The sequence below is a fragment of the Coregonus lavaretus genome (assembly GCF_964263955.1).
Source record: "Coregonus lavaretus genome assembly, chromosome: 1".
NCBI lineage: Eukaryota > Metazoa > Chordata > Actinopteri > Salmoniformes > Salmonidae > Coregonus > Coregonus lavaretus.
The window spans coordinates 73721435-73747185 of record NC_139988.1 but is presented as its reverse complement, the minus strand read 5'-3'; the positions used below and the strand labels follow the sequence as shown (position 1 = coordinate 73747185).

Here is a 25751-nt window from a genome sequence, read left to right as displayed (position 1 = left end):
ATAACTCTAAATTAAGCATATAGGAGTACCTATTTCATTGTTATCCGCTCAACACAGAATAGCCATATGTGCGCACTCCCTCATCGTTTGGAGAAAATATCCTTTCTATTTTATTCAGCTTTGTTCAATTGTATTCTTCATACTATAAAATATAAAATAATGCCACGGAATTATAAGCAAATCTTGTCTGCTAAATGATCTTGGGTAGCCACAGCCATTTGGCATAGCCACATCAGGAGGTAACATAAGGACAACTCAGAGTATAATATTTTTTTCTTCTGAAATAGACTACATTTTCTTCATGTCATGCTTATTTAGACCTGTCTAAAATAAATGTATTTATTGTGAAGGTGTAGGCTATATTACATGGATTTATTATACTTTTTTAAATGTAGATGTTCCAAAGGTCTGCATCAGTGGCTTGTAGGCTACGTGTGGAAGCCAGGAGATGCTAAATGTGTTTATGTTAATTAACGGTAAATTACCATGAGACCGACAGTTATTTGTTTGACAATCACCGGCTGACGACATTTCGTGACCGCCACAACCCTAGGTGTCAGCCACAGCCCTAGGTATGAATAGTTTCTGAAGGCACTGTATGTGTTGTATCTAAAATGTTTGTTGTTTATAATCTTCAACATCAAATTGTGTCCTCATGCCATGCAGGTGTGGCTAATATCCAACTCCTCTCTTGTATTTGTGTTTGCCCACAGATTTGTCTTTGGAGGGGTGCAGGCAGCCACCCAAATTAGCAACTGGGATGCCATTGCCAACACCAACATGAACATTTTCGATTGAAAACATTTGAAGGCGAAAGTTTTTTGCCGTGGGGCAACAAGCTAGGAAGGGGCCTCCCCATCCTTCATAATGGTAGGGGAAACACTGTATTAACCTAAATGCATTTCACAGAAAAACATGGTCCTGAAATGATTTTGATCTATGTAGTATTATTATTCACTGTAGCACACAAGTTCATATTTTCATGCTTTAGGTCAGCTTGTAATATCTTCATCCTATACCTGTTGTGGTTGAATGCAAGAGATGGACTGTGGCAGACCTGTGTTAAATTTCATATAGGTCTAGTATCGTATTTGTTTTCTTCTTTCAAATACTCCGAGCATTTGATTTGATTGGGCCTGCCTGCCTGCCTGGAGTGCCAGAAATGGGTTGGGTAGGTTTGCACTTTTGGGACTATTCCATAGACGGGTTGGTTGTTTAGCAACAACCGACGCGTGCACAACTATGGGGCAAAACAGCCGGAGTTGGCTTAAATTGTTAATAACATGTAAAACTATATTTAGTCTTGATGTTTATTGAAAACAAATACATTTGCACAATGAGCACTTATCGCTCAAATACATTGTTAGAGTTGTTGGTTAGCTAGCAAATTTTAACCACATTAGCATTGACAGGAAAGCAGTCAAAACACCTCAAAACAAGACATGATATAAACAAGATAAAACTAGCTGAAACAAGCCCCCTATGATTCCCCACATGGCAGCTTCTTGTCATTGTTGCTAGCTATCTGACTGTTCAGACTCATAATAATGCACCGTTTCTGGCCACATCGATGTGCGCAGATCATTTGTGACGTTGTCAGCCAACCCGTCTATTGGTTCCACGGGGTTTGACATAAAGGTCTGAAAGGCACTTGCCTTTCGGGCAAGTCAGGAGTCTTTTTTTGGTTGCCCGAAGATTAAGAATGGGGCGGCAGGTAGCCTAGTAGTTAAGTGCGTTGGGCCAGTAACCAAAAGGTCACTGGTTCAAATCCCAGAGACAATGAGGTGAAAAATCTGTCATTGTGCCCTTGAGCAAGGCACTTAACCCTAATTGCTCCTGTAAGTCACTCTGGATAAGATTGTCTGCTAAATGACTCATATGTAAAAAAAATATATATATATTAAAGTGATGCTCCAGAACTTTTGTATAATTTCAGCCAGTAGTTAAGTGGTGCTAACGAGCCAAACTGGTCCCCTTTTTGTGTGTGTGTACTACGTCATCCAATTGGTATGATATGTTACGAATTTGTTGTGTTTAAGATTAGGGTTATGAACTTTTAAACTAAATTGAATCCTTAACGTTAAGAAAAAATTCTGCCCAAAAACAGGCTTTTTTTACTCCACAAAATTACACTAATCAAAAATATCAATGCAACAATTTCTAAGATTTATACTGAGTTGGAGTTCATAGAAGGAAATCAGTCTGAAATAAATTCATTAGGCCCTAATCTATGGATTTCACATAACTGGGAATACAGATATGCATCTGTCAAAGATACCTTAAAAAGAAAGGTAGGATCAGAAAACCAGTCAGTATCTGGTGTAACCACCATTTGCCTCATGCAGCGCGACACACCTCCTTCGCATAGAGTTGATCAGGCTGTTGATTGTGGAATGTTGTCCCACTCTTCAATGGCTGTGCGAAGTTGCTGGAACTGGAACACGCTGTTGTACACGTCGATCCAGAGCATCCCAAACATGCTCAATGGGGTGACATGTCTGGTGAATATGCAGGCCATGGGAACATTTTTAGCTTTCAGGAATTCTGTACAGATCCTTGCGACTAGAGGCTGTGCATTATCATGCTGAAACATGAGGTGTTGGCGGTGGATGAATGGCACTACAATGGGCTTCAGGATCTCATCACGGTATCTCTGGGCATTCAAATTGCCATCGATAAAATGCAATTGTGTTCGTTTTCCGTAGCTTATGCCTGTCCATTCCATAACCCCACCACCACCATGGGGCACTCTGTTCACAACGTTGACATCAGCAAGCTGGTTCCACCATTGGGGTGCCAGGACAGAGAAGAGCTTGGACTGGGCTGGGCTGGGCTGAGCTGGGGGGGTGGGAGGGCCAAGAGACCAGACGTGGCAGAACGGAGTGCTCAGGTTGGGGTGTAGGGTTTGAGAATAGCCTGAAGGTAGGGAGGGCAGTTCCTCTTGCTGCTCTGTAGGCAAATCCATGGTCTTGTACTGGATGCGAGCTTCGACTGGAAGCCAGTGGAGTGTGCGGAGTAGCGGGGTGACATGGAAGAATTTAGGGTTGTTGAACACAAGGCGGGCTGCCGCGGTCTGGATAAGTTGCAGGAGTTTGATAGCGCAAGCCACAACGACCAGTCTACGTCAGTTACGGAGTACGTTTACATGCACACTAATAATATGATATTAAACTGATTAGGGCAGTAGGCAGATTATGCAATAGTCATGTAAACAGTTGCTTATCTTAATCGGCGTAAGGTCAAAATCGAAGTAAGCATACGCCAATTAAAGCACCAGATTTTTTGAGCAATGTTTTGAATTATTAGGACATCTTGATTGGCGTTCCAGCGGTGCATTTGATCTGCGCATGTGCTAGTACCAGCCGAGCAAGCCTCCCTCTTTAGCGCGAGTAAATGAATGCGTCTTATAAAGTTTATGTAAAGACTACTTCTATGTCCGAACTCAATCAAATATGCTAACATATTTCTGCATTTTTATCAGACTGCCATCAGGTAGCCTGATTACAGATGTGTCCATGTAAACAGGGTTATTACAGAAATCGTTACTCTTGCAAAGCATGTAAACTTTTTAAATCAAACTATTATATGAATCTGACTATCCACATTATTCACATTATGAGCATGTAACCGCACTCACTGTTTAATGAGGGGAACACCTCAACGAGAACATAAGACACACAGGTTTGTGATAGGCCACCTATTGAGTTGGATCAACGGTTCTGAGAAATGCAACGGACCAGACAAACACATTGGCAGAAATATACTGAACAAAAATATATATATGTCGAAGCTCGCATCCAGTACGAGACCATGGTATTTGCCTACAGAGCAGCAAGAGGAACTGCCCCTCCCTACCTTCAGGCTATGCTAAAACCCTACACCCCAACCTGAGCACTCCGTTCTGCCTACGGGAGAGCAGCTCCAGCTCAGCCCAGTCCAAGCTCTTCTCTGTTCTGGCACCCCAATGGTGGAACCAGCCTTCCCCTGAAGCTAGGACAGCAGAGTCCCTGCCCATGTTCCGAAAACAAGCCCCCCCCCACAGTATCCTACAGTCATGTCTGCAAACACTATAGTAAAACTACAGTAAAGTCCGCAAAAACACTGAATACTATAATATTTATATTGAACAAAAATATAAACGCTACATGTGAAGTGTTGGTCCCATGTTTCATGAGCTGAAATAAAAGGTCCCAGAAATGTTCCATAATGCACAAAAAGCTTTCTCAAATTGTGCACAAATTTGATTACATCCCTGTTAGTGAGCATTTCTCCTTTGTCAAGATAATCCACCTGACAGGCGTGGCATATCAAGAAGCTGATTAACAGCATGGTCATTACACAGGTGCACCTTGTGCTGGGGACAAAAGCCACTACAATGTGCAGTTTTGTCACACAACACAATGCCACAGATGTCTCAAGTTTTGAGGGAGCGTGCAATTGGCATGCTTACTGCAGGAATGTCCACCAGAGCTGTTGCCAGAAAATGTAATGTTCATTTCTCTACAATAAGCTGCCTCCAACATCGTTTAAGAGAATTTGGCAGTATGTCAAACCGGCCTCACAGCCGCAGACCACATGTAACCTCGCCAGCCCAGGACCTCCACATCTGGCTTCTTCACCTGCCAGATTGTTTGAGACCAGCCACCTTGTACAGCTGATGAAACTGAGGAGTATTTCTGTCTGTAATAAAGCCCTTTTTGTGGGGAAAAACTAATTCTGATTTGCAGGTCCTGGCTCCCAACTTTTTCCACATTTTATTATGTTACAGCCTGAAATTCAAATGGATTACATTGAGATGTCACTGTCCTACACACAACCCCATAATGTCAAAGTGGAATTATGTTTAGAATTTACTAATTAAATAAAAAGCTGAAATGTCTTGTCAAGTATTCAACCCCTTTATGGAAAGTCTAAATAAGTTCAGGAGTAAAAATGTCCTTAAATCACATAATAAGTTGCATTGACTCACTATGTGCAATACGTTTTTTACATGATTTTTGAATGACTACCTCATCTCTGTAGCCCACACATACAATTATCTGTAAGGTCCCTCAGTCGAGCAGTGAATTTCAAATAGATTCAACCAAAAGGACCAGGGAGGTTTTCCAATGCCTCGCTAAGGGCACCTATTGGTAGATGGGTAAAAATAAGAATAAGCAGACATTGAATATCCCTTTGGGCATGGTGAAGTTATTAATTACACTTTAGATGGTGTATCAACACACTCAGTCACTACAAAGACGTCATTCCCCAACTCATTGCCGGAGAGGACAAAACCGCTCAGGGATTTCACCATGAGGGCAATGGTGACTTTAAAACAGCCTTACAATGTATTAAAAATCCAAACATATAGCCCAACATTTGTAGAACAACTAAAGTTACATGAATAACTCTAAATTAAGCAGATAGGAGTACCTATTTCTTTGTTAACCACTCAACACAGAATAGCCGCATGTGCGCACTCCCTCTAGTCGTTTGTAGAAAATATTATTTATATTTTATTCAGTTTTGTTCAATTGTATTCTTCATACTATAAAATAATGCCACGGAATTCTAAGCAAATCTTGTCTGCTAAATGAACTAGTGTAGCCCACAACCATTTGGCATAGCCTGATCAGGACCACTCATAGTATGCTATTCTGTTCTTCTGAAATAGACTACAATTTCTTCATATCATGCTTCTTTAGACCTGTCTAAGATAAATAATTGATTTATTGTGAAGGTGTAGGCTGTATTAGATGGATTTATTAGACTTTTTTAAATGTAGATGTTCCAAAGGTCTGCATCAGTGGCTTGTAGGCTATGTGTGGAAGCCACATTGGGGACGCAACTGCGCGCGTCCTTATCCAATTCCGAGGTGCATATTGAAGATTTTGGAAGAACTGTCCACATTTTACTTTAGGCCTAACAAACAGCAAAAGCACTATCCTATGTCAATCTACTATCCCGCATAGTACAAAAGTCAACCTATTCTATTCTGTGCAATAAATAAATATTCCCAACATAGTCTGGGACAGTTGTGGGATGCAATAGATCCCAAATTAATACAACCACTAGCATCAAAAACAACTTTTGTATGCAATGTGGCTGACGCAACAGATCAGAACGTTTAGCTTAAAATGTTGATAAACGATTAGGCTATTTCTTCACATTATAAGCACAGCAATGCACACATGGCAGTAGGCTATACAGTGGGGAAAAAAAGTATTTAGTCAGCCACCAATTGTGCAAGTTCTCCCACTTAAAAAGATGAGAGGCCTGTAATTTTCATCATAGGTACACGTCAACTATGACAGACAAAATGAGAAAAAAAAATCCAGAAAATCACATTGTAGGATTTTTAATGAATATATTTGCAAATTATGGTGTAAAATAAGTATTTGGTCAATAACAAAAGTTTCTCAATACTTTGTTATATACCCTTTGTTGGCAATGACACAGGTCAAACGTTTTCTGTAAGTCTTCACAAGGTTTTCACACACTGTTGCTGGTATTTTGGCCCATTCCTCCATGCAGATCTCCTCTAGAGCAGTGATGTTTTGGGGCTGTCGCTGGGCAACACAGACTTTCAACTCCCTCCAAAGATTTTCTATGGGGTTGAGATCAGGAGACTGGCTAGGCCACTCCAGGACCTTGAAATGCTTCTTACGAAGCCACTCCTTCATTGCCCGGGCGGTGTGTTTGGGATCATTGTCATGCTGAAAGACCCAGCCACATTTCATCTTCAATGCCCTTGCTGATGGAAGGAGGTTTTCACTCAAAATCTCACAATACATGGCCCCATTCATTCGTTCCTTTACACGGATCAGTCGTCCTGGTCCCTTTGCAGTAAAACAGCCCCAAAGCATGATGTTTCCACCCCCATACTTCACAGTAGGTATGGTGTTATTTGGATGCAACTCAGCATTCTTTGTCCTCCAAACACGACGAGTTGAGTTTTTACCAAAAAGTTATATTTTGGTTTCATCTGACCATATGACATTCTCCCAATCCTCTTCTGGATCATCCAAATGCACTCTAGCAAACTTCAGACAGGCCTGGACATGTACTGGCTTAAGCAGGCGGACACGTCCTGCACTGCAGGATTTGAGTCCCTGGCGGCGTAGTGTGTTACTGATGGTAGGCTTTGTTACTTTGGTCCCAGCTCTCTGCAGGTCATTCACTAGGTCCCCCCGTGTGGTTCTGGGATTTTTGCTCACCGTTCTTGTGATCATTTTGACCCTACGGGGTGAGATCTTGCGTGGAGCCCCAGATCGAGGGAGATTATCAGTGGTCTTGTATGTCTTCCATTTCCTAATAATTGCTCCCACAGTTGATTTCTTCAAACCAAGCTGCTTACCTATTGCAGATTCAGTCTTCCCAGCCTGGTGCAGGTCTACAATTTTGTTTCTGGTGTCCTTTGTCAGCTCTTTGGTCTTGGCCATAGTGGAGTTTGGAGTGTGACTGTTTGAGGTTGTGGACAGGTGTCTTTTATACTGATAACAAGTTCAAACAGATGCCATTAATACAGGTAACAAGTGGAGGACAGAGGAGCCTCTTAAAGAAGAAGTTACAGGTCTGTGAGAGCCAGAAATCTTGCTTGTTTGTAGGTGACCAAATACTTATTTTCCACCATAATTTGCAAATAAATTCATTAAATATCCTACAATGTGATTTTCTGGATTTTTTTTTCTCAATTTGTCTTTCATAGTTGACATGTACCTATGATGAAAATTACAGGCCTCTCTCATCTTTTTAAGTGGGAGAACTTGCACAAATAGTGTCTGACTAAATACTTTTTTTCCCCACTGTAAGCGCGAATGTTCCGTTAGTGGAAAACACCATTATCAAAAGTGACCGCTACTGCAATTATGCATGTAATACTTTTATTATAAAGGTGCATTTTTATGGTGAAAAATTATCTTCCCCAAACTTGAAACTCACGCGCTGCTTATGTATGCCAGTTAGGCTCCACACCCCTTGTAAAGCGGATGAATGTGCTTAATTTAAAGAAATTATATGGCCACTTTAGTGATGCACACCTCATGTAGCCCATAGGTTTGTGACTATGATTCTAAAAAGTCGCAAAAAAAGCCATTGTTTCTTATGCTGGTCCGTATTCACAACTGATAATATATCATTCACAAGTGATAGGTTAATATTTTCACCCATCAGACTATTCTTGATTTAATCTTTACATATGCTAAATAATATATGTGTGAAATTTGTTTTGATTTAGAATGGGCCATTATCATGCACCTGTATCGAAACAGGGACAGCGGGAAAAAATACCTGTCATCTCTGCACTTAAATAGCGAATGGAGGATGCTTTTCCAGTGGCTCATTTTCATGCCAGCCAGTTAGGCTATACTCCTGTTGTAAATATAAGCAATGTGCTTAATATTAGGAAAGTTGAAAAATAAATATAGTAGGCCTAGCCTATAGAAAGCTGATGGGATCCTCCTCTTTTTAGTAGAGGCAATCAATCTTTTCTTGCGCAGTTGCATAGCCTATAGAAATGTTGCGCAACATGAGCTCATGGGCTCTCATTAAGTGTTTTGATTAGATTTCCGATCACATTTGCATTGATGTCAGAGTGATTAGTGGGACAATAGAGTGCTGAGTACCAGGCAGTTAGCAAGTTTGGTAGGCTACTAATGACCAGCAGCAGAGCTTGGAGAAGCCTAATTACCGTGACTTGGAATTTCACTGCCTTCATGACTCATGGCGGTAATATGGTCACCGCAACTGCCATAGTGGTGGCAGCATCATGCTATGTTGATGCTTTTCACCTGCAGGGACTGGGAGACTGGTAAGGATAGAAGGAACAATGAATGGCGCCAAATACAGGCCAATCCTTGATGAGAACCTGCTTCAGAGTGCAAACGACCTTGGACTGAGGTGAAGATTTAAGTTTGACAATGACCCCAAGCATACAGCTAAAGCAATGCTAGAATGGATTCAGAACAAGAATGTGAACTGATACGCAAAACAACGCCTGATTCAAAACTAAGAATTTGTCAATTTAAATTATCATACAAGATTCAAGCAACCAATATAATGTTATATATATGGGGGATACAATCTTCCCAGCTCTGCAGATTTTGCTGCGAAGAGACAGTCATTAGATCATTTATTTTGGTACTGTCTATATGTAGCTTGTTTTTGGTCACAGGTCCAGGAATGGCTGAAGAATTGCAACATTTACCTGGAGCTAACTCTGCAGATAGCACTACTGGGTAATTTGAAAAGTCATAGTCAATCGATCAATAATATAATAATACTTTTAGCAAAAATGTTTATCTTTAATTTACCATCTGTAGAAACTATGAGAATAGAAAGGTTCAGAAATTTTGTGAAACATCACTGTACAGTTGAAAAATATATGGCAAATAGAAATCCAATATGGATGGTGTTAAGAGATTGATGGGAGGGGTTGAAGGGAGCTGAAGGGTGGGACTAATAACAAGATAACTAATGTAAAATATACTGTGTCCGTAAAATGTATATAGGTTCAGGACTTTTGTGAAACAGCACAGTTAAAAATGTATGGCAAATAGAAATCAAACTGGATGGACATCAGAAATAGATAGGCGAAGTTGAGGGTAGAGGAAGGACAGGACTAAAAACAAATAAAATATAACTATTGTAAAATAGATTGTCCGTAAAATGTATATAGTATGTATAAGCTGGACGTAGAAGCCTAAGCGTTGTTCATTAGCTTACTCCAATTAGGGGAGGGGTGGTAGGGCTAGTGGAAAATAATAAAGGAAAATACATTTTAAAAAGATCTCAGTTCGTTACCTGTATAAAAGACACCTGGGAGCCAGAAATCTTTCTGATTGAGAGGGGGTCAAATACTTATTTCCCTCATTAAAATGCAAATCAATTTATAACATTTTTGATTTTTTTGTTATTTTGTCTCTCGCTGTTCAAATAAACCTACCATTAAAATTATAGACTGATCATGTCTTTGTCAGTGGGCAAACGTACAAAATCAGCAGGGGATCAAATACTTTTTTCCCCTCACTGTAGCCCTTACACAGCCTGGTGGTGTGTTGGGTCATTGTCCTGTTGGAAAAACAAATGATAGTCCCACTAAGTCCAAACCAGATGGGATGGTATATCGCTGCAGAATGCTGCGGTAGCCATGCTGGTTAAGTGTGCCTTGAATTTTAAACAAATCACAGACAGTGTCACCAGCAAAGCACCCCCACACCATAACACCACCTTCATGCTTTACGGTGGTAACTACACATGCAGAGCTCATCCATTCACCCACACCACGTCTCACAAAGACACGGCGGTTGGAACCACAAATCTCTAATTTGGACTCCAGACGAAAGGACAAATTTCCACCGCTCTAATGTCCATTGCTCGTGTTTCTTGGCCCAAGCAGGTCTGTTCTTCTTATTGGTGTCCTTTAGTAGTGGTTTCTTTGCAGCAATTCGACCATGAAGGCCTGATTCACACAGTCCCCTCTGAACAGTTGATGTTGACGTGTCTGTGACTTGAACTCTGTGAAGCATTTATTTGGGCTGCAATTTCAGAGGCTGGTAACTCTAATGAACTTATCCTTTGCAGCAGAGGTAACTCTGGGTCTTCCATTCCTGTGGTGGTCCTCGTGAGAGCCAGTTTCATCATAGTGCTTGATGGTTTTTGCGACTGCACTTGAAGAAACTTTCAAAGTTCTTGAAATATTCCGTAATGACTGACCTTCATGTCTTAAAGTAATGATGGACTGTCGTTTCTCTTTGCTTATTTGAGCTGTTCTTGACCGTAATATGGACTTGGTCTTTTACCAAATAGGGCTATTTTCTGTATACCCCCCAAGCTTGTCACAACACAACTGATTGACTCAAACACATTAAGAAGGAAAGAAATTCCATAAATTAACTTTTAACAAAGCACACCTGTTAATTGAAATGCATTCCAGGTGACTACCTCATGAAGCTGGTTGAGAGAATGCCAAGAGTGTGCAAAGCTGTCATCAAGGCAAAGGGTGGTTATTTGAAGAATCTCAAATATAAAATAGATTTTGATTTGTTTAACTCTTTTTTTTAAATTTACTACATGATTCCATATTTGTTATTTCATAGTTTTGACGTCTTCACTATTATTCTACAATGTAAAAAATAGTACAAATAAAGAAAAACCCTTGAATGAGTAGGTTTGTCAATTTTTGACTGGTAGTGTACGTCGTAAGAAGGTTCTAATGATGATCTTAACGCTACGAAGGCTCTGGGAAACGAGGCCTTGGACTATGGTCACAGGGGTCATGAGTTTAGCCTGAAGTCCTTGACGTCAGATTGTGGCAAATCATTAAACCTACATAGACCAGTAGCCTAATACTAGTGTTTTTTCAAGATACTCAGTATTTTGCAATACTCGAAGTAGGTCCTATCATGGCAAAGAAACAAAACATAAAGCAGACTGCATATCCTGAGGGAAAACAGACAATCCTAATGTTGGAAACAAACAGCCTGACTCGGTCACCCTGATTCTGTTGTCACTCTGAGTCACAATGTTTATTTTCTAAGATATAGGCTAGTACGCAATATTTTACATAGGTCTACAGCAACAGGTTTTAAAGGACCATGGAGTTCAGTCTTGCCAAGTGTTTTCTTGTTTTGCTATGAAAAAAAATGAGTATTAGGTGCCTATTTAGTATTGTGACAACACTGCTAAATAATGCAGTAACATGAATGGGCTTAGAATGCTGATAATTGGCCTTTCTCTAATGCCATTTCCTCTGCAGCTTGAGCTTCAGTTTTTGATGTTGGGAGTGTCTGGCTGCGTGTATGACATCCTAGTTTGTTTTTGTAACCTTCAATATGTGAGTGCACATTTAGACACCTAGGCCTATCGCCTATGTCTGTAGATCAGGGTTTCCCAAACTCGTTCCTCGGCACCCCAAGGGGGGCACGTTTTTGTTTTTGCCCTATCACTACACAGCTGATTTAAATAATCAACTAATCATCAAGCTTTGATCAGCTGTGTAGTGTTAGGGTCATTTCCATTTCAATTCAGGATGTAGGCGAAACTGAAATTCCAATCCTAATTACATATTTTCGTAATGGCTAACATGCATAAAGATGGCAGAATACAGATATGAGGGTATTGTGTAAGAACTATCAACATACTTTTTAATATACAGCGTGCAACATGGTTGAAATCGGCACAATCTATACTGAACAAAAATATAAACGCAATATGTAAAGTGTTGGTCCCAGGTTTCATGAGCTGAAATAAAAGATCCCAGAATTGTTCCATACGCACAAAAAGCTTATTTCTCTCAATTTTTGTGCACAAATTTGTTTACTTCCCAGTTAGTGAGCATTTCTCCTTTGCCAATATAAACCATCCACCTGACAGGTGTGGCATATCAAGAAGCTGATTAAACAGCAGTATCATTACACAGGTGCACCTTGTGCTGGGGACAATAAAAGGCCACTAAAATGTGCAGTTTCGTCACTTAAACAATGCCACAAGTTTTGAGGGAGCGTGCAATTGGCATGCTGACTGCAGGAATGTTACACCAGAGCTGTTGCCAGAGAATTGAATGTTCATTTCTCTACCATAAGCCGCTTCCAAGGTTGTTTTAGAGAATTTGGCAGTATGTCCAACTGGCCTCAACCGCAGACCACGTGTAACCACGCCAGCCCAGGACCTCCACATCCAGCTTCTTCACCTGCGGAATCGTCTGAGACCAGCCACCCGGACAGCTGATGAAACTGTGGGTTTGCACAACTGAAGAATTTCTGCACAAACTGTCAGAAACCGTCTCGGAAGCTCATCTGCGTGCTTGTCGTCCTCACCAGGGTCTTGACCTGACTGCAGTGCGGCATCGTAACCAACTTAACTGGGCAAATGCTCACCTTCCATGGCCACTGGCACGCTGGAGAAGTGTGCTCTTCATGGATGAATCCCAGTTTCAACTGTACCGCGCATATGGCAGACAGTGTGTATGGGCGAGCGGTTTGCTGATGTCAACTTTGTGAACAGAGTGCCCCATGGTGGCGGTGGGGTTATTGTATGGGCAGGCATCAGCTATGGACAATGAACACAATTGCATTTTATCAATTGCAATTTGAATGCACAGAGATACCATGACGAGATCATGATGCCCATTGTCATGCGATTTCATCCGCTGCCATCACCTCATGTTTCAGCATGATAATGCACAGCCCCATGTCGCAAGGATCTGTACACAATTCCTGGAAGCAGAAAATGTCCCAGTTCTTCCATGGCCTGCATACGCACCACATATGTCACCCATTGAGCGTGTTTGGGAGCTCTGGATCGACGCGTACAACAGCTTGTTCCAGTTCCAGACAATATCCGGCAACTTCGCACAGCCATTGAAGAGGGGTGGGACAACATTCCACAAATCACAATTAACAGCCTGATCAACTCTATGCGAAGGAGATGTTGCGCTGCATGAGGCAAATGGTGGTCACACCAGATTGCTGCTGTCTTGAAGCTAGAATTGGGATCATGTACCAAATCAAATGTTATTTATCAGATGCGCCGAATAAAACAGGTGTAGACCTTACCGTGAAAAGCTTACTTACAAGCCCGTAACCAACAATGCAGTTGAAGAAATAGAGTTAAGAAAATATTTGCTAAATAAACTAAAGTAAAAGTAACACAATAAGATTACATAACAATAACAAGGCTATATACAGGGGGTACCGGTACCGAGTCAATGTGCGGGGGTACAGGTTAGTCGAGGTAATTTGTACATGTAGGTTGGGGTAAAGTGACTATGCATAGATAATAAACAGCGAGTAGCAGCAGTGTAAAAACAAAGGGGGGGGGGGATCAATGTAAATAAGCCGTGTGGCCATTTGATTAATTGTTCAGCAGTCTTATGGCTTGGGGGTAGAAGCTGTTAAGGAGCCTTTTGGACCTAGACTTGGCGCTCCGGTACCGCTTGCCATGCGGTAGCAGAGAGAATGTGCTAATGCAGATACTGAAGTCACAGAGAGCAAGGTACAAAACAGAAAACTTGGCAAACAAATAATTTGTGGTAGGCATGGAGGTCGCCATCTTTATGCACGTCCGCTAGGAACATTTGAGTTTCAGTTTACTTCCTGAATTGAAATGGAATTCATTGTGACCCTGATGTGTTGGCTACATTTCAATGCAGACGAACTTAAGCTCATACCCTCATACCGGTATGTGTGTTTTCAGGCGCTGGCCATGCCGTCCAGTGTGCGGGCCGGGAGCCTGAAGGACCCGGAGGTAGCTGAGCTCTTCTACAGAGATGACCCTGAGAAGATGTTCACCGACTTGCGGGAGATCGGCCATGGCAGCTTCGGAGCTGTCTACTTCGTAAGAAGGGGGGGGGGGGGGGGGGGCAAATGGCTTAAGTGGGCAAATGGATGCATCTCACTCAGTAGTTTACAGTTTATTTTATTGTGTCCCTTTTTGGGAGATGATTTCTTAGAATGGATGAGCAGTAGTATGGAGATATTTGTCACTTGGTGCTGCATACATTTTTACTAAACACTCCTAAATAGTATCCAGTACAGTATTTGGGACATAGTAAACACTTGTAGTATGGGAATTCAGGCACAGCTTCAGTGATGGATACATGGGAACTGGGAAGAGAAATGGAATGGGTATTGAAAGGGTGTTGATAAGATGATGGGTGAAATGCTAGGCTAGGTTAAAGACAAGTGAAGGATGAAAGGTAGGAGGCGGGTAGGTACGGGTAAAAGGTCAAAAGGTAGCACAGGGCAAGAGATATCGGTGAAGGATGAAATGTCCTTTTAAATAGAGGGTGAAAAAGTGGCTAGTGAAAGAGGTGAAGCTTTAGTTTGTCAATTTGTGTGTGTGCGCTTGACGATATGTGTGCGGCCAGTGGCCCTTGTTAGCATGATTTAGAAATTAGAATAGGTTTGTGAATATCTTTTTTATTTATTTTTAACCCTTCCTTGTATTCCTTACATTAGGCACATGACATCCGCACCAATGAAGTGGTGGCAATTAAGAAAATGTCCTACGGTGGCAAGCAGTCCAATGAGGTAAGAACACAGGTCGAGCAATGGTCAAATGTTCCTCAGTTCACCACATTTGACATCTGTTGCAGTGGTGTAGGCCATGTTTTTAATGTTTTAAAGCGCCCTCTTTCTCTCTTATGAAGAAATGGCAGGATATCATCAAAGAAGTAAAGTTTCTCCAGAAACTGCACCACCCCAACACCGTGGAGTACAGAGGTTGCTACCTGAGAGAGCACACAGCATGGGTAAGTGTTGAAGCACTTCTTTAACTCCAACATGGTACCCTATTTGGGGCCCATAGGGCTCTGGTCAAAAGTAGTGCACTATATAGGGAATATGGTGCCATTTGGGACTGACACATGGACTGAGGGTTGCTGACAAATAAACTTTCACTCGTTGGTTATTAATGTTTTCAGTCAGCCCCTATTCACTCCCTATCCCTTCCCCTTGGCCCTAACCTTTTAGTGTTGGCAGATCTGAAGGCTCTGGATAGGTATACGCAGTGTAGTGAAGGAGCTTCCATCATATTCCATCCACCTTAGAAATGCAAACGTTGAAGTGGCCAATGGGAAGGTGTAGGGAATACATTTTGACCGGCTCTCCGTCACGTTGCCCCTCTGGCCGCTTTGCTCCGTATGTTAACCTCCATCTCTCTCTCTCCTTCATTCTTTTAGCTGGTGATGGAGTATTGTTTGGGTTCGGCCTCCGACTTACTGGAAGGTGAGTAGAAAACCAGATGGTTTAAGTTCAAGTTTTATGTTCAAACAAGTACTTTATGTAATGTGATGTTTTTACATGGAGGGACACTGGGGTGGTGGAAGTAAACCATGATTGTGTTCATTAGGCACGAAATGGTAGAAAACGAACTGAAACGGGGAGGGACAACCTGGAGTTGTTGTCAAATAAGAAATGCTTATTTTCGTTCTGTTGCAAAATGTTTTCTGTTGTGTGCCCTAATGAACACGACCAAGACTTCAAAGAATGAGTGGAATGAGTCCATTTTGTCTCCCTCTGTGTGCGTAGTCCACAAGAAGCCCCTCCAGGAACAGGAGATAGCAGCCATCACCCACGGTGCATTGCAGGGCCTGGTGTACCTTCATTCTCACAACATGATTCACAGGTGAGTAAACCTCTCTCCTCCCCCACACGATGGGACGGGAAGGGAAAAAAAGTGAAAGAGAGAAAGAATGGAATGTAATCCAAACATAAGCTCTCATTGTTGAAGGGGAGGTGTGTGTCATGGATGTTTTAACCCTCTTTTTAACTTCTCTCCCTTTCTATCTTGGTCTCTCTCTGTCTGTATGTCTCATTCTCTTTCTCTCTCCCTTTCTTTCAATTTATCTCTTGCTCTCTCTTTCCCTCCCTCTCTCGTTCCCTCCCTTCCCCGCTCTTTTTTTTTTCTCTCGCTCTCATTCTCTCTCTACCCCACCTCACTCTCTTTCTATCTCCCCCTCTCTTTCCAATTAAAAAGGCTTTTTTGGCATAGAAAGTGTTACCACATACATTGCCAAAGAAAACATATAATATTGACTTAAAAAAAAAATATATATATATATGACTTAATATTATAAGAAACAGAATATTCAATAAAAAATAATGGTGTCTCTCCACCCCCTGCTCTCTCTCAGGGATGTGAAGGCAGGTAACATCTTGCTGACTGAGCCTGGCCAGGTGAAACTGGGTGATTTTGGCTCTGCCTCCATCATTGCCCCGGCCAACTCGTTCGTGGGCACGCCCTACTGGTGAGACACTGGTCTCCTCTGTTGTTTCTATGGACATTATTGTAAGATTGCCAACTCTATTGACGACAATAGGGATATGATCCAGAAGTAGGACAAAATACCAAGGTTGTGTCCCAGATGGCACCCTATTCCCTATATAGTGCCACTACCACAGAGGCCCTGGTCAGAAGTAGTGCACTATATAGGGAATAGGGCGTCGGTCGGATGGGGGGGCGTGGGGATCCCCCCCCCCCCCCCCCTTAAATATATACAGTTGAAGTCGGAAGTTTACATACACTTAGGTTGGAGTCATTAAAACTTGTTTTTCAACTTCTCCACAAATTTCTTGTTAACAAACTATAGTTTTGGCAAGTCGGTTAGGACATCTACTTTGCATGACACAAGTAATTTTTCCAACAATTGTTTACAGACAGATTATTTCACTTATAATTCACTGTATCACAATTCCAGTGGGTCAGAAGTTGACTGTGCCTTTAAACAGCTTGGATAATTCCAGAAAATGATGTCATGGCTTTAGAAGCTTATGGTAGGCTAATTTACATCATTTGAGTCAATTGGAGGTGTACCTGTGGATGTATTTCAAGGCCTACCTTCAAACTCAGTGCCTCTTCGCTTGACATCATGGGAAAATCAAAAGAAATCAGCCAAGACCTCAGAAAAAAAATGGTAGACTTCCACAAGTCTGGTTCATCCTTGGGAGCAATTTCCAAACGCCTGAAGGTACCACGTTCATCTGTACAAACAATAGTATGCAAGTATAAACACCATGGGACCACGCAGCCGTCATACCGCTCAGGAAGGAGACGCGTTCTGTCTCCTAGAGATGAATGTACTTTGGTGCGAAAAGTGCAAATCAATCCCAGAACAACAGCAAAGGACCTTGTGAAGATGCTGGAGGAAACAGGTACAAAAGTATCTATATCCACAGTAAAACGAGTCCTATATCGACATAACCTGAAAGGCCGCTCAGCAAGGAAGAAACCACTGCTCCAAAACCGCCATAAAAAAGCCAGACTACGGTTTGCAACTGCACATGGGAACAAAGATTGTACTTTTTGGAGAAATGTCCTCTGGTCTGATAAAACAAAAATAGAACTGTTTGGCAATAATGACCATCATTATGTTTGGAGGAAAAAGTGGGTTGCTTGCTAGCCGAAGAACACCATCCCAACCGTGAAGCACGGATGTGGCAGCATCATGCTGTGGGGGTGCTTTACTGCAGGAGGGACTGGTGCACTTCACAAAATAGATGGCATCATGAGGAAGGAAAATGTTGTGGATATATTGAAGCAACATCTCAAGACATCAGTCAGGAAGTTAAAGCTTGGTCGCAAATGGGTCTTCCAAATGGACAATGACCCCAAGCATACTTCCAAAGTTGTGGCAAAATGGCTTAAGCACAACAAAGTCAAGCTATTGGAGTGGCCATCACAAAGCCTTGACCTCAATCCTATAGAACATTTGTGGGCAGAACTGAAAAAGTGTGTACGAGCAAGGAGGCCTACAAACCTGACTCAGTTACACCAGCTCTGTCAGGAGGAATGGGCCAAAATTCACCCAACTTATTGTGGGAAGCTTGTGGAAGGCTACCCGAAATGTTTGACCCAAGTTAAACCATTTAAAGGCAATGCTACCAAATACTAATTGAGTGTATGTAAACTTCTGACCCACTGGGAATGTGATGGAATAAATAAAAGCTGAAATAAATCATTCTCTCTAATATTATTCTGACATTGCACATTCTTAAAATAAAGTGGTGATCCTAACTGACCTTTTTAAATGTATTTGGCTAAGGTGTATGTAAACTTACGACTTCAACTGTATATACACTACTGGTCAAAGGTTTTAGAACACATACTCATTCAAGGGTTTTTCTTTATTTTTACTATTTTCTACATTGTAGAATAATAGTGAAGACATCAAAACTATGAAACAACACATATGGAATCATGTAGTAACCAAAAAAGTGTTAAACAAATCAAAACATATTTTATATTTGCGATTCTTCAAAGTAGCCACCCTTTGCCTTGATGACAGCTTTGCACACTCTTGGCATTCTCTCAACCAGCTTCACCTGGAATGCTTTTCCAACAGTCTTGAAGGAGTTCCCACATATGCTAAGCATTTGTTGGCTGCTTTTCCTTCACTCTGCAGTCCCACTCATCCCAAACCATCTCAATTTGGTTGAGGTCGGGAGATTGTGGAGGCCAGGTCATCTGATGCAGCACGCCATCACTCTCCTTCTTAGCCCATAGATTTTGTTGTAATGTTTCAGTCACTCAAATATCACATGAACACACATTAGACATGGCAAAATATATAGAATTATAAGAAAATTAGCTTTACAACTGCAACATTTTCTCTGCACCCCATGACAAAATGTGTAGAATTGCAGGAAATAAGCTTTAAACCCACAAAATGTTCTCTTCACCAGAGGGATGTGAACAGTTTGTGTCAAGAACAGTTCTTGTTATCATAGAAATAGACATGGCGTGCAGGGGGGTGCGGTATGTTCCCCAATGCTGGAAAGGGGGTTTGAGTGAAAAAAATGTGGGAACCCCATGGTATAGGATGCGTTCACAAATTGCACTCTATTCCCTATATAGTGCACTACTTTCTACCAGTGCCCATAGGGCTCTGGTCAAAAGTAGACCACTATGTTGGGAATAAGGTGCCATTTGGGATACAGAAATAGTTGTCTCACACTGGCTCCGATGTGTTTTACCTCCGTACAGGATGGCACCTGAGGTGATCCTGGCCATGGACGAGGGCCAGTACGACGGCAAGGTAGATGTGTGGTCACTGGGCATTACCGCCATAGAGCTGGGTAAGCTAAGCACAGCCCATATAATACACATGTTCACATGCATACAAGCTTTTAAGGTGTATGTATGCCTAGTCTGATATAAAAAAAAATTCCTCACTACTATTAGTTTTCTTGCCAATACTTTATCTGTGCTTGATTGAGCTTGCCTGGCACAATGGAACAAATTGCGTAGTCCATGAAGTGCGAAACCCAGACTTTTGGCACTTTGAGCGTTTGATTTGTGTTTGCCCAAAGTATTTATGTAAAATACCGTCTCATAGTTGTTTTAACTGGGTTTTCTGTGTGATCGGTCCAGAGGGGTTCCAATTTATGCGGTAGCGAGGTGTGGTGTAAACAGAGGAAGAGTCAGCTTTTTATGTTGCAAAACTCTAAACGATATACACTAAATATACAAAAGTATGTGGACACCCCTTCAAATTTGGCTATTTGTAAAAAATCGAGCACACCGCCATGCAATCTCCATAGACAAATATTGTCAGTAGAATGGCTGACTAGCTCAGTGACTTTCAACATGGCATGTCATAGGATTAAAAATAAAATAAAAAATAAAATAAAAATTGGATGACACCTTTCTAACAAGTCAGTTCGTCAAGTTTGTGCCATGCTAGAGCTGCCCCGGTCAACGGTAAGTGCTGTTATTCTGAAGTGGAAACGTCTAGGAGCAACAACGGCTCAGCCGCGAAGTGGTAGGCCACACAAGCTCACAGAACATGACCGCAGAGTGCTGAAGCGCGTAAAAATTATCTGTCCTCGGTTGCAACACTCACTACCGAGTTCCAAACTGCCTCTGGAAGCAACGTCAGCACAATAACTGTTCGTGGGGAGCTTCATGAAATGGGATTCAATGGCCGAGCAGCCGCACACAAGCCTACGATCACTATGTGCAATGCCAAGCGTCGGCTGGAGTGGTGTAAAGCTCGCCGCAATTGGACTCTGGAGCAGTGGAAATGCGTTCTCTTGAGTGATGAATCATGCTTCACCATCTGGCAGTCCGACGGACAAATCTGGGTTTGGCGGATGCCAGGAGAACGCTACCTGCCCCAATGCATAGTGCCAACTGTAAAGTGTGGTGGATGAGGAATAATGGTCTGGGGCTGTTATTCATGGTTCGGGCTAGGCCCCTTACAATTACATTCTAGACGTTTCTGTGCTTCCAACTTTGTGGCAACAGTTTGGGAAGGCCCTTTCCTGTTCCAGCATGACAATGCCCCCGTGCACAAAGCGAGGTCCATACAGAAATTGTTTGTCGAGATTGGTGTGGAAGAACTTGACTGGCCTGCACAGAGCCCTGACCTCAACCCCATCGAACTCCTTTGGGAGTAATTGGAATGTCGACTGCGAGCCAGGCCAAATCGCCCAACATCAGTGCCCGACCTCACTTATGCTCTTGTGGCTGAATGGAAGCAAGTCCCCGCAGCGATGTTCCAACATCTAGTGGAAAGCCTTCCTAGAAGAGTGGAGGCTGTTATAGCAGCAAGGGGGGGACCAACTCCATATTAATGCCCATGATTTTAGAATGAGATGTTCGACGAGCAGGTGTTCACATTCTTTTGGTCATGTAGTGTATTTAATGTTCACAGAATGGCACTCGGCCGGTTCAAGAAAGGAGAAACAAAATCCAAGCCCGGTTCAGAGCACTTCACTTACAAACTAAAGATCCTTTCGATAATCACCAAATTAAATAGTATCTTTTGTGGCGTAACTTGGCTTTGGCCCGCAGCTATGGGAATCACTCACGCAAGTTCTTCCTCTTTTAAGCTGTTTGTCTTTGTCTCTCAATGTCCTCTTCTGTCCTTTTATCCTCTCTTCGTTCTATATTTCTCCTCATTTCTTTGTCCGTTCCTTTCTCCCCCCGCGTCTCTATTGTTCTCCTCTTTCTCGTGCGTAATTGCCCCGTCCCTTCACCTGCGCCGGTAATAAAGGGTGTGACGTCGGCGGGGAATCCCGGAGTGGCCCCGCCCTTCTGACTCCCCTTGGCCCCCACACCTCTGGATGGTTCAAACACCCCCGTCCTCAGAATCAACCCAGCAGGTCGAGCACCAGCCGCTACGAGGGCGTCGCGGCAGGATAGTGCGTCTGCGTTTCTGTGATTGACCCAGGATCTGTGGATGATAGAGAAGTTAAAGGTTGCAACCTGAAGAACCATCTAGTTACCCTACTGTTATTCTCTTTTTTTTTTCTCGCCATCCAGGTGAGTGGTGCATGATCAGTCACAAGAGTGAATTTTCTTCCTAATAGATATCTAAGATAGTTGAGTGCCCATTTTATAGCCAGCCCCTCTTGTTCAACCGTGGCATATTTATTTTCCCTCTCTGAGCTTACGGCTGATTTAGGCTATGGGGTGTTCGCCCTCTCCCGACATCAGAGGCGTCCATCTGTACAATGAAGTCTCTGTCAAAGTCTGCCAATAGCCTTTCGTGAGATCTAGGGTAGTTATGTAGCTCGCCTTTCCCAATCGCTCTATCAGCTCATCTACCCTGGGCATTGGGTATGCGTCAAATTTGGAGATGTCCTTCAGGCCTCGGAAGTCGTTACAGAATCTCACCGTTCCGTCTGGCTTCGGAACGAGAACTATCGGACTTGACCAGGCACTGTGAGACGCATCGATAACTTCCCAACCCAGCATCTCTCTCACCCCCTCTCTGACTATTTTTCGTCGCGTAGCAGGGATTCTGTAAGCCCTTAAGTTCACTCTCTTGCCTGGCTCTGTGTATATATGATGCTGGATGAGATCTATATTCCCTGGGAGGGCTGAGAATACCTCCCGGTGTCGGTCCACTAGGGCCCGTAGGTCCTGCTCTTGCTGGTGCGTCAGCGACTTCCCCACCTGCACCTCTAGCGGGGATTGATCTTGTTGGGCTGTGGGAAGGGAGCAGAATATAACATCTCCATTTCTCTCGTGGTACTCCCTTCATAAGGTTGATGTGGTATAGCTGTTCAGGTTTTCTACTACCTGGCTGCCTAACTCTGTAGTTTACAGGGGATACTTTTGCTATTACTTCGTACGGACCCCTCCATTGCGCTAAGAACCTGTGTTCAGATGTCAGAATTAAAAGGAGTACCTTATCTCCTACATTAAAAATTCAGGTCTGGGCAGTCCTGTTGTAGGCTGGCTGTTGCGCTTGCTGCTCGCTCTCAATGTGTTCCTTCTCTATTGGCCACACTGCGGCCATCCGTTCTCGCATTAGGGCGGCATGTTCAGTCAGAGTTCTGTGGGGACACAGCTGGGCTTCCCATGCCTCCTTGGTGAGGTCTAGGATCCCTCGGCACGGCCTCCCATATAACAGTTTGAACGGGGAGAAGCACGTTGACGACTGGGGCATCTCCCTAAGAGCAAATAGCAAGTGAGGTAATAACATGTCTCAGTTCCTCCCGTCCTGTTCCACAACTTTTTTTAGCATAGACTTTACTGTTTTATTCAAGCGTTTGCATAAACCATCTGAGGATGATATACGCTCGTGCGTATCTGTTTAACCTGGTACAAGGCACACAAGTCTTTCGTTATGCGGGACATAAACGGGTCCCCTGGTCGGTCTAAATAGAGGAGAGTAGGCTGACTCTGGAAAACATCTAACTCTTTAGCAATACCTTTAGTGGATAAATTACGCTTGGGAATGGCTTCAGGGTAGAGTGTGGCATAATCGATTACCACCTGTATATATTCGTGCCCCCGGACTGATTTGTGAATAGGACCCACCAGATCATAGCTATCCGCTCTAAGGGCGTTTCAACGATGGGGAGGGGTATGAGCGGATTTCTGTTATTGACTTTGGGGACATTCTTTTGGTACTGTTCACATGACTTACAGTACTTCTCTACATCACTTGTAATGTGGGGCCAGTAGAATCTACTCATGATGCGCTCCTTAGTTTTGTCTACTGCCAAGTGGCCTCCCAACACATGTGAATGCGCCAGGTAAAGTACCGTGTCTCTATATGCTCTAGGCACCATTAAGAGCTCTAGCAATTCTGTCCATCACCAGTGTTTCGATGACTGCCCTGGATCCTTTTTCTATTTCAAGCCAACCGCTGGTCAGCCGTATTAGTTGGTATATTTGGGCTCTCACTGACTCGTTGCTATCGAAGGTCCACGCGTGGAAACTCTTGGCCTGTGCCCGTGGATTCAGACAGTAACGGGATAAGATTTCGGCCTTTAATTTCTTTTAGTCCACTGCTTCTGCAGAATCCAGGTCGAAATATGCAGCCTGCGCACGCCCGGACAGAAAGGGGGCTTGCATCCCTGCCCACCGCTCCGGGGCCCATAGTTCTCTTACTGCTGACCTCTCGAATGAAAGCAGATAGACCTCATTGTCATCCTGTTCTTGTAGCCTAGGTATATGGGTCCTCACTCCAGGCTTACTGTCCTCCCTGCCTGAGCCAATCTGGCCACTTAAATTCTCAAGAGGTCTGTGCTTTCCTTTTGCGCAATGGCGCACGTAGCCAACTGTTTTAACAATGCGGCGTCCATCCTTAATATAACATAGTAACTCTGTCACCACTTCTAGTGCCCGCATTCTCCACCACTGTGATCAGTCCAGAGGGGTTCTGATCTATACAGTAGCGAGGGGTGGTGTAAACCGAGGAAGTCTGCTTTTAAAGTTGCAAAATCAAAATTATATATTTAATGTTCACGGAATGGCACTCCTTATTTCTTTGTCCGTTCCTTCCCCCCCATATCTCCATTGTTGTCCTCTATTTCTTGTGCGTAATTGCCCCCGTCCCTTCACCTATGCCGGTAATAAGGGGTTTGTTCAGGGAATCCTGTAATGTCGGCGGGGATTCCCGGAGTGGCCCCACCCCTCTGAATGGTGCACACCTGTATTTTATGTTACAAATCTGGCCTAGAGTGTGTTTTGATGTTTTATGTCTCCTGAACTTTGTCTCTGTCTCTCTCTCTATGCAGCGGAGAGGAAGCCGCCTCTGTTCAACATGAATGCTATGAGTGCCTTATACCACATCGCCCAGAACGAGAGTCCCGTTCTGCAGTCCAATCACTGGTGAGCAACTGACTGAGCACAGAGGAGGGTCTTGTGCCCTCTTTTTGTTTGGTGTCAATGTACTTTCTGGGTAGCCTGGTCCCAGATCTGTTTGTGCTGTATGGCCTCCTCCTATGACAATGATCTTAGGACTTGGCTATGCAGCACAAACAGATCTGTGACCAGGCTACTTTCTGAGGACAATATGAGCCATTGGTGTACATCAGGGGTGTCATACATACAGCCTGCTGGCAAAATGAGTTTGACACTCCTGGTGTAGATGAGTACCGTTTTATAGTGTGACTGTGAATAGTTTTTCATTGTTTGGTCTCATTGTCCTTTCCAGGTCTGATTATTTCCATAACTTTGTGGACTCGTGTCTGCAGAAGATCCACCAGGACAGACCTACCTCTGACGTGCTGCTGAAGGTAAACGTTATCTCTCGGTCTACGTTTCCTCTTTAAAAATAAAGTAATTCAAAGTTTAAGAAAGTCTGAAGAAGGCACTACACAAACAGGTGTGTAGTGCCTCATGTAGAAACCAAGGAATGGTCATGAACTCTTTACCCATTAATAATATCAGAGGTGGCCAAAAGAGGTGCTGTGATTCCTTATTCTCATAATGACAAAGAAGCATCTCTTCAATGGCTCCAGTTTGAAGTGAACCTTAACTCGCCAACAGCTCCAAGTGGCACCATCAGGTAGAAATGACGTCCTTACAACCAGAATTGGTTGAACGTTATAATCTGTCATTGCAACCAGTTTTGCCCACTAGGCTAATGGTTGATACATTAAACCAACAAATATGGCATTGATTGACATGACGTCATTACAACCAGAAACTATGTGAAATTATGTAATTCTAACATCATTCCGACCAGTTTTGCCTGCTGGAATAACCTTAAAATCCATTCTCCCTTTCCCTCAGCACAATTTCCTATGCAGAGAGCGTCCCCACACGGTGGTGATGGACCTGATAGCTCGCACCAAAGACGCGGTGCGGGAGCTGGACAACCTGCAGTACCGCAAAATGAAGAAGATCCTTTTCCACGAGGCCCTCAACGGGCCCCAGCCCGAGGGAGGGGAGGAGGAGGAGGTATGAGGAGGGAGGGAGGTGGTAAGGAGGGAGGGGACAGGGGGGGTGATGAGGGAGGGGGGGAGGTGGTAAGGGGGGGTGATGAGGAAGATGGTGGTAAGGAGGGAGGGGTGAAGGGGGGTGTA

The 25751-nt window shown here is 43.2% G+C and overlaps 1 protein-coding gene across 3 annotated transcripts in view; it reads left to right on the top strand.

Moving 5' to 3' along the window:
* Window positions 1-796: 796 nt before the first annotated feature.
* Window positions 797-25751, top strand: part of taok2b (TAO kinase 2b) — a gene marked incomplete at its 3' end in the record, with an annotated part of 55827 nt that continues 30872 nt past the window's right edge. For 2 of the 3 annotated variants that reach the window (XM_084163406.1, XM_084163405.1), the window contains exons 1-11: window positions 797-870; window positions 14176-14316; window positions 14940-15011; window positions 15131-15232; window positions 15662-15707; window positions 16011-16107; window positions 16616-16729; window positions 19465-19556; window positions 24459-24552; window positions 24878-24959; window positions 25459-25626. In XM_084163406.1, the coding sequence (XP_084019532.1) occupies window positions 868-870; window positions 14176-14316; window positions 14940-15011; window positions 15131-15232; window positions 15662-15707; window positions 16011-16107; window positions 16616-16729; window positions 19465-19556; window positions 24459-24552; window positions 24878-24959; window positions 25459-25626 (1011 nt within the window). In that variant the 5' untranslated portion in view covers window positions 797-867. Of the gene's footprint in view, window positions 871-14175; window positions 14317-14939; window positions 15012-15130; window positions 15233-15661; window positions 15708-16010; window positions 16108-16615; window positions 16730-19464; window positions 19557-24458; window positions 24553-24877; window positions 24960-25147; window positions 25232-25458; window positions 25627-25751 lie in introns of those variants that run through there. The other variant, XM_084163407.1, reaches the window with a different exon arrangement.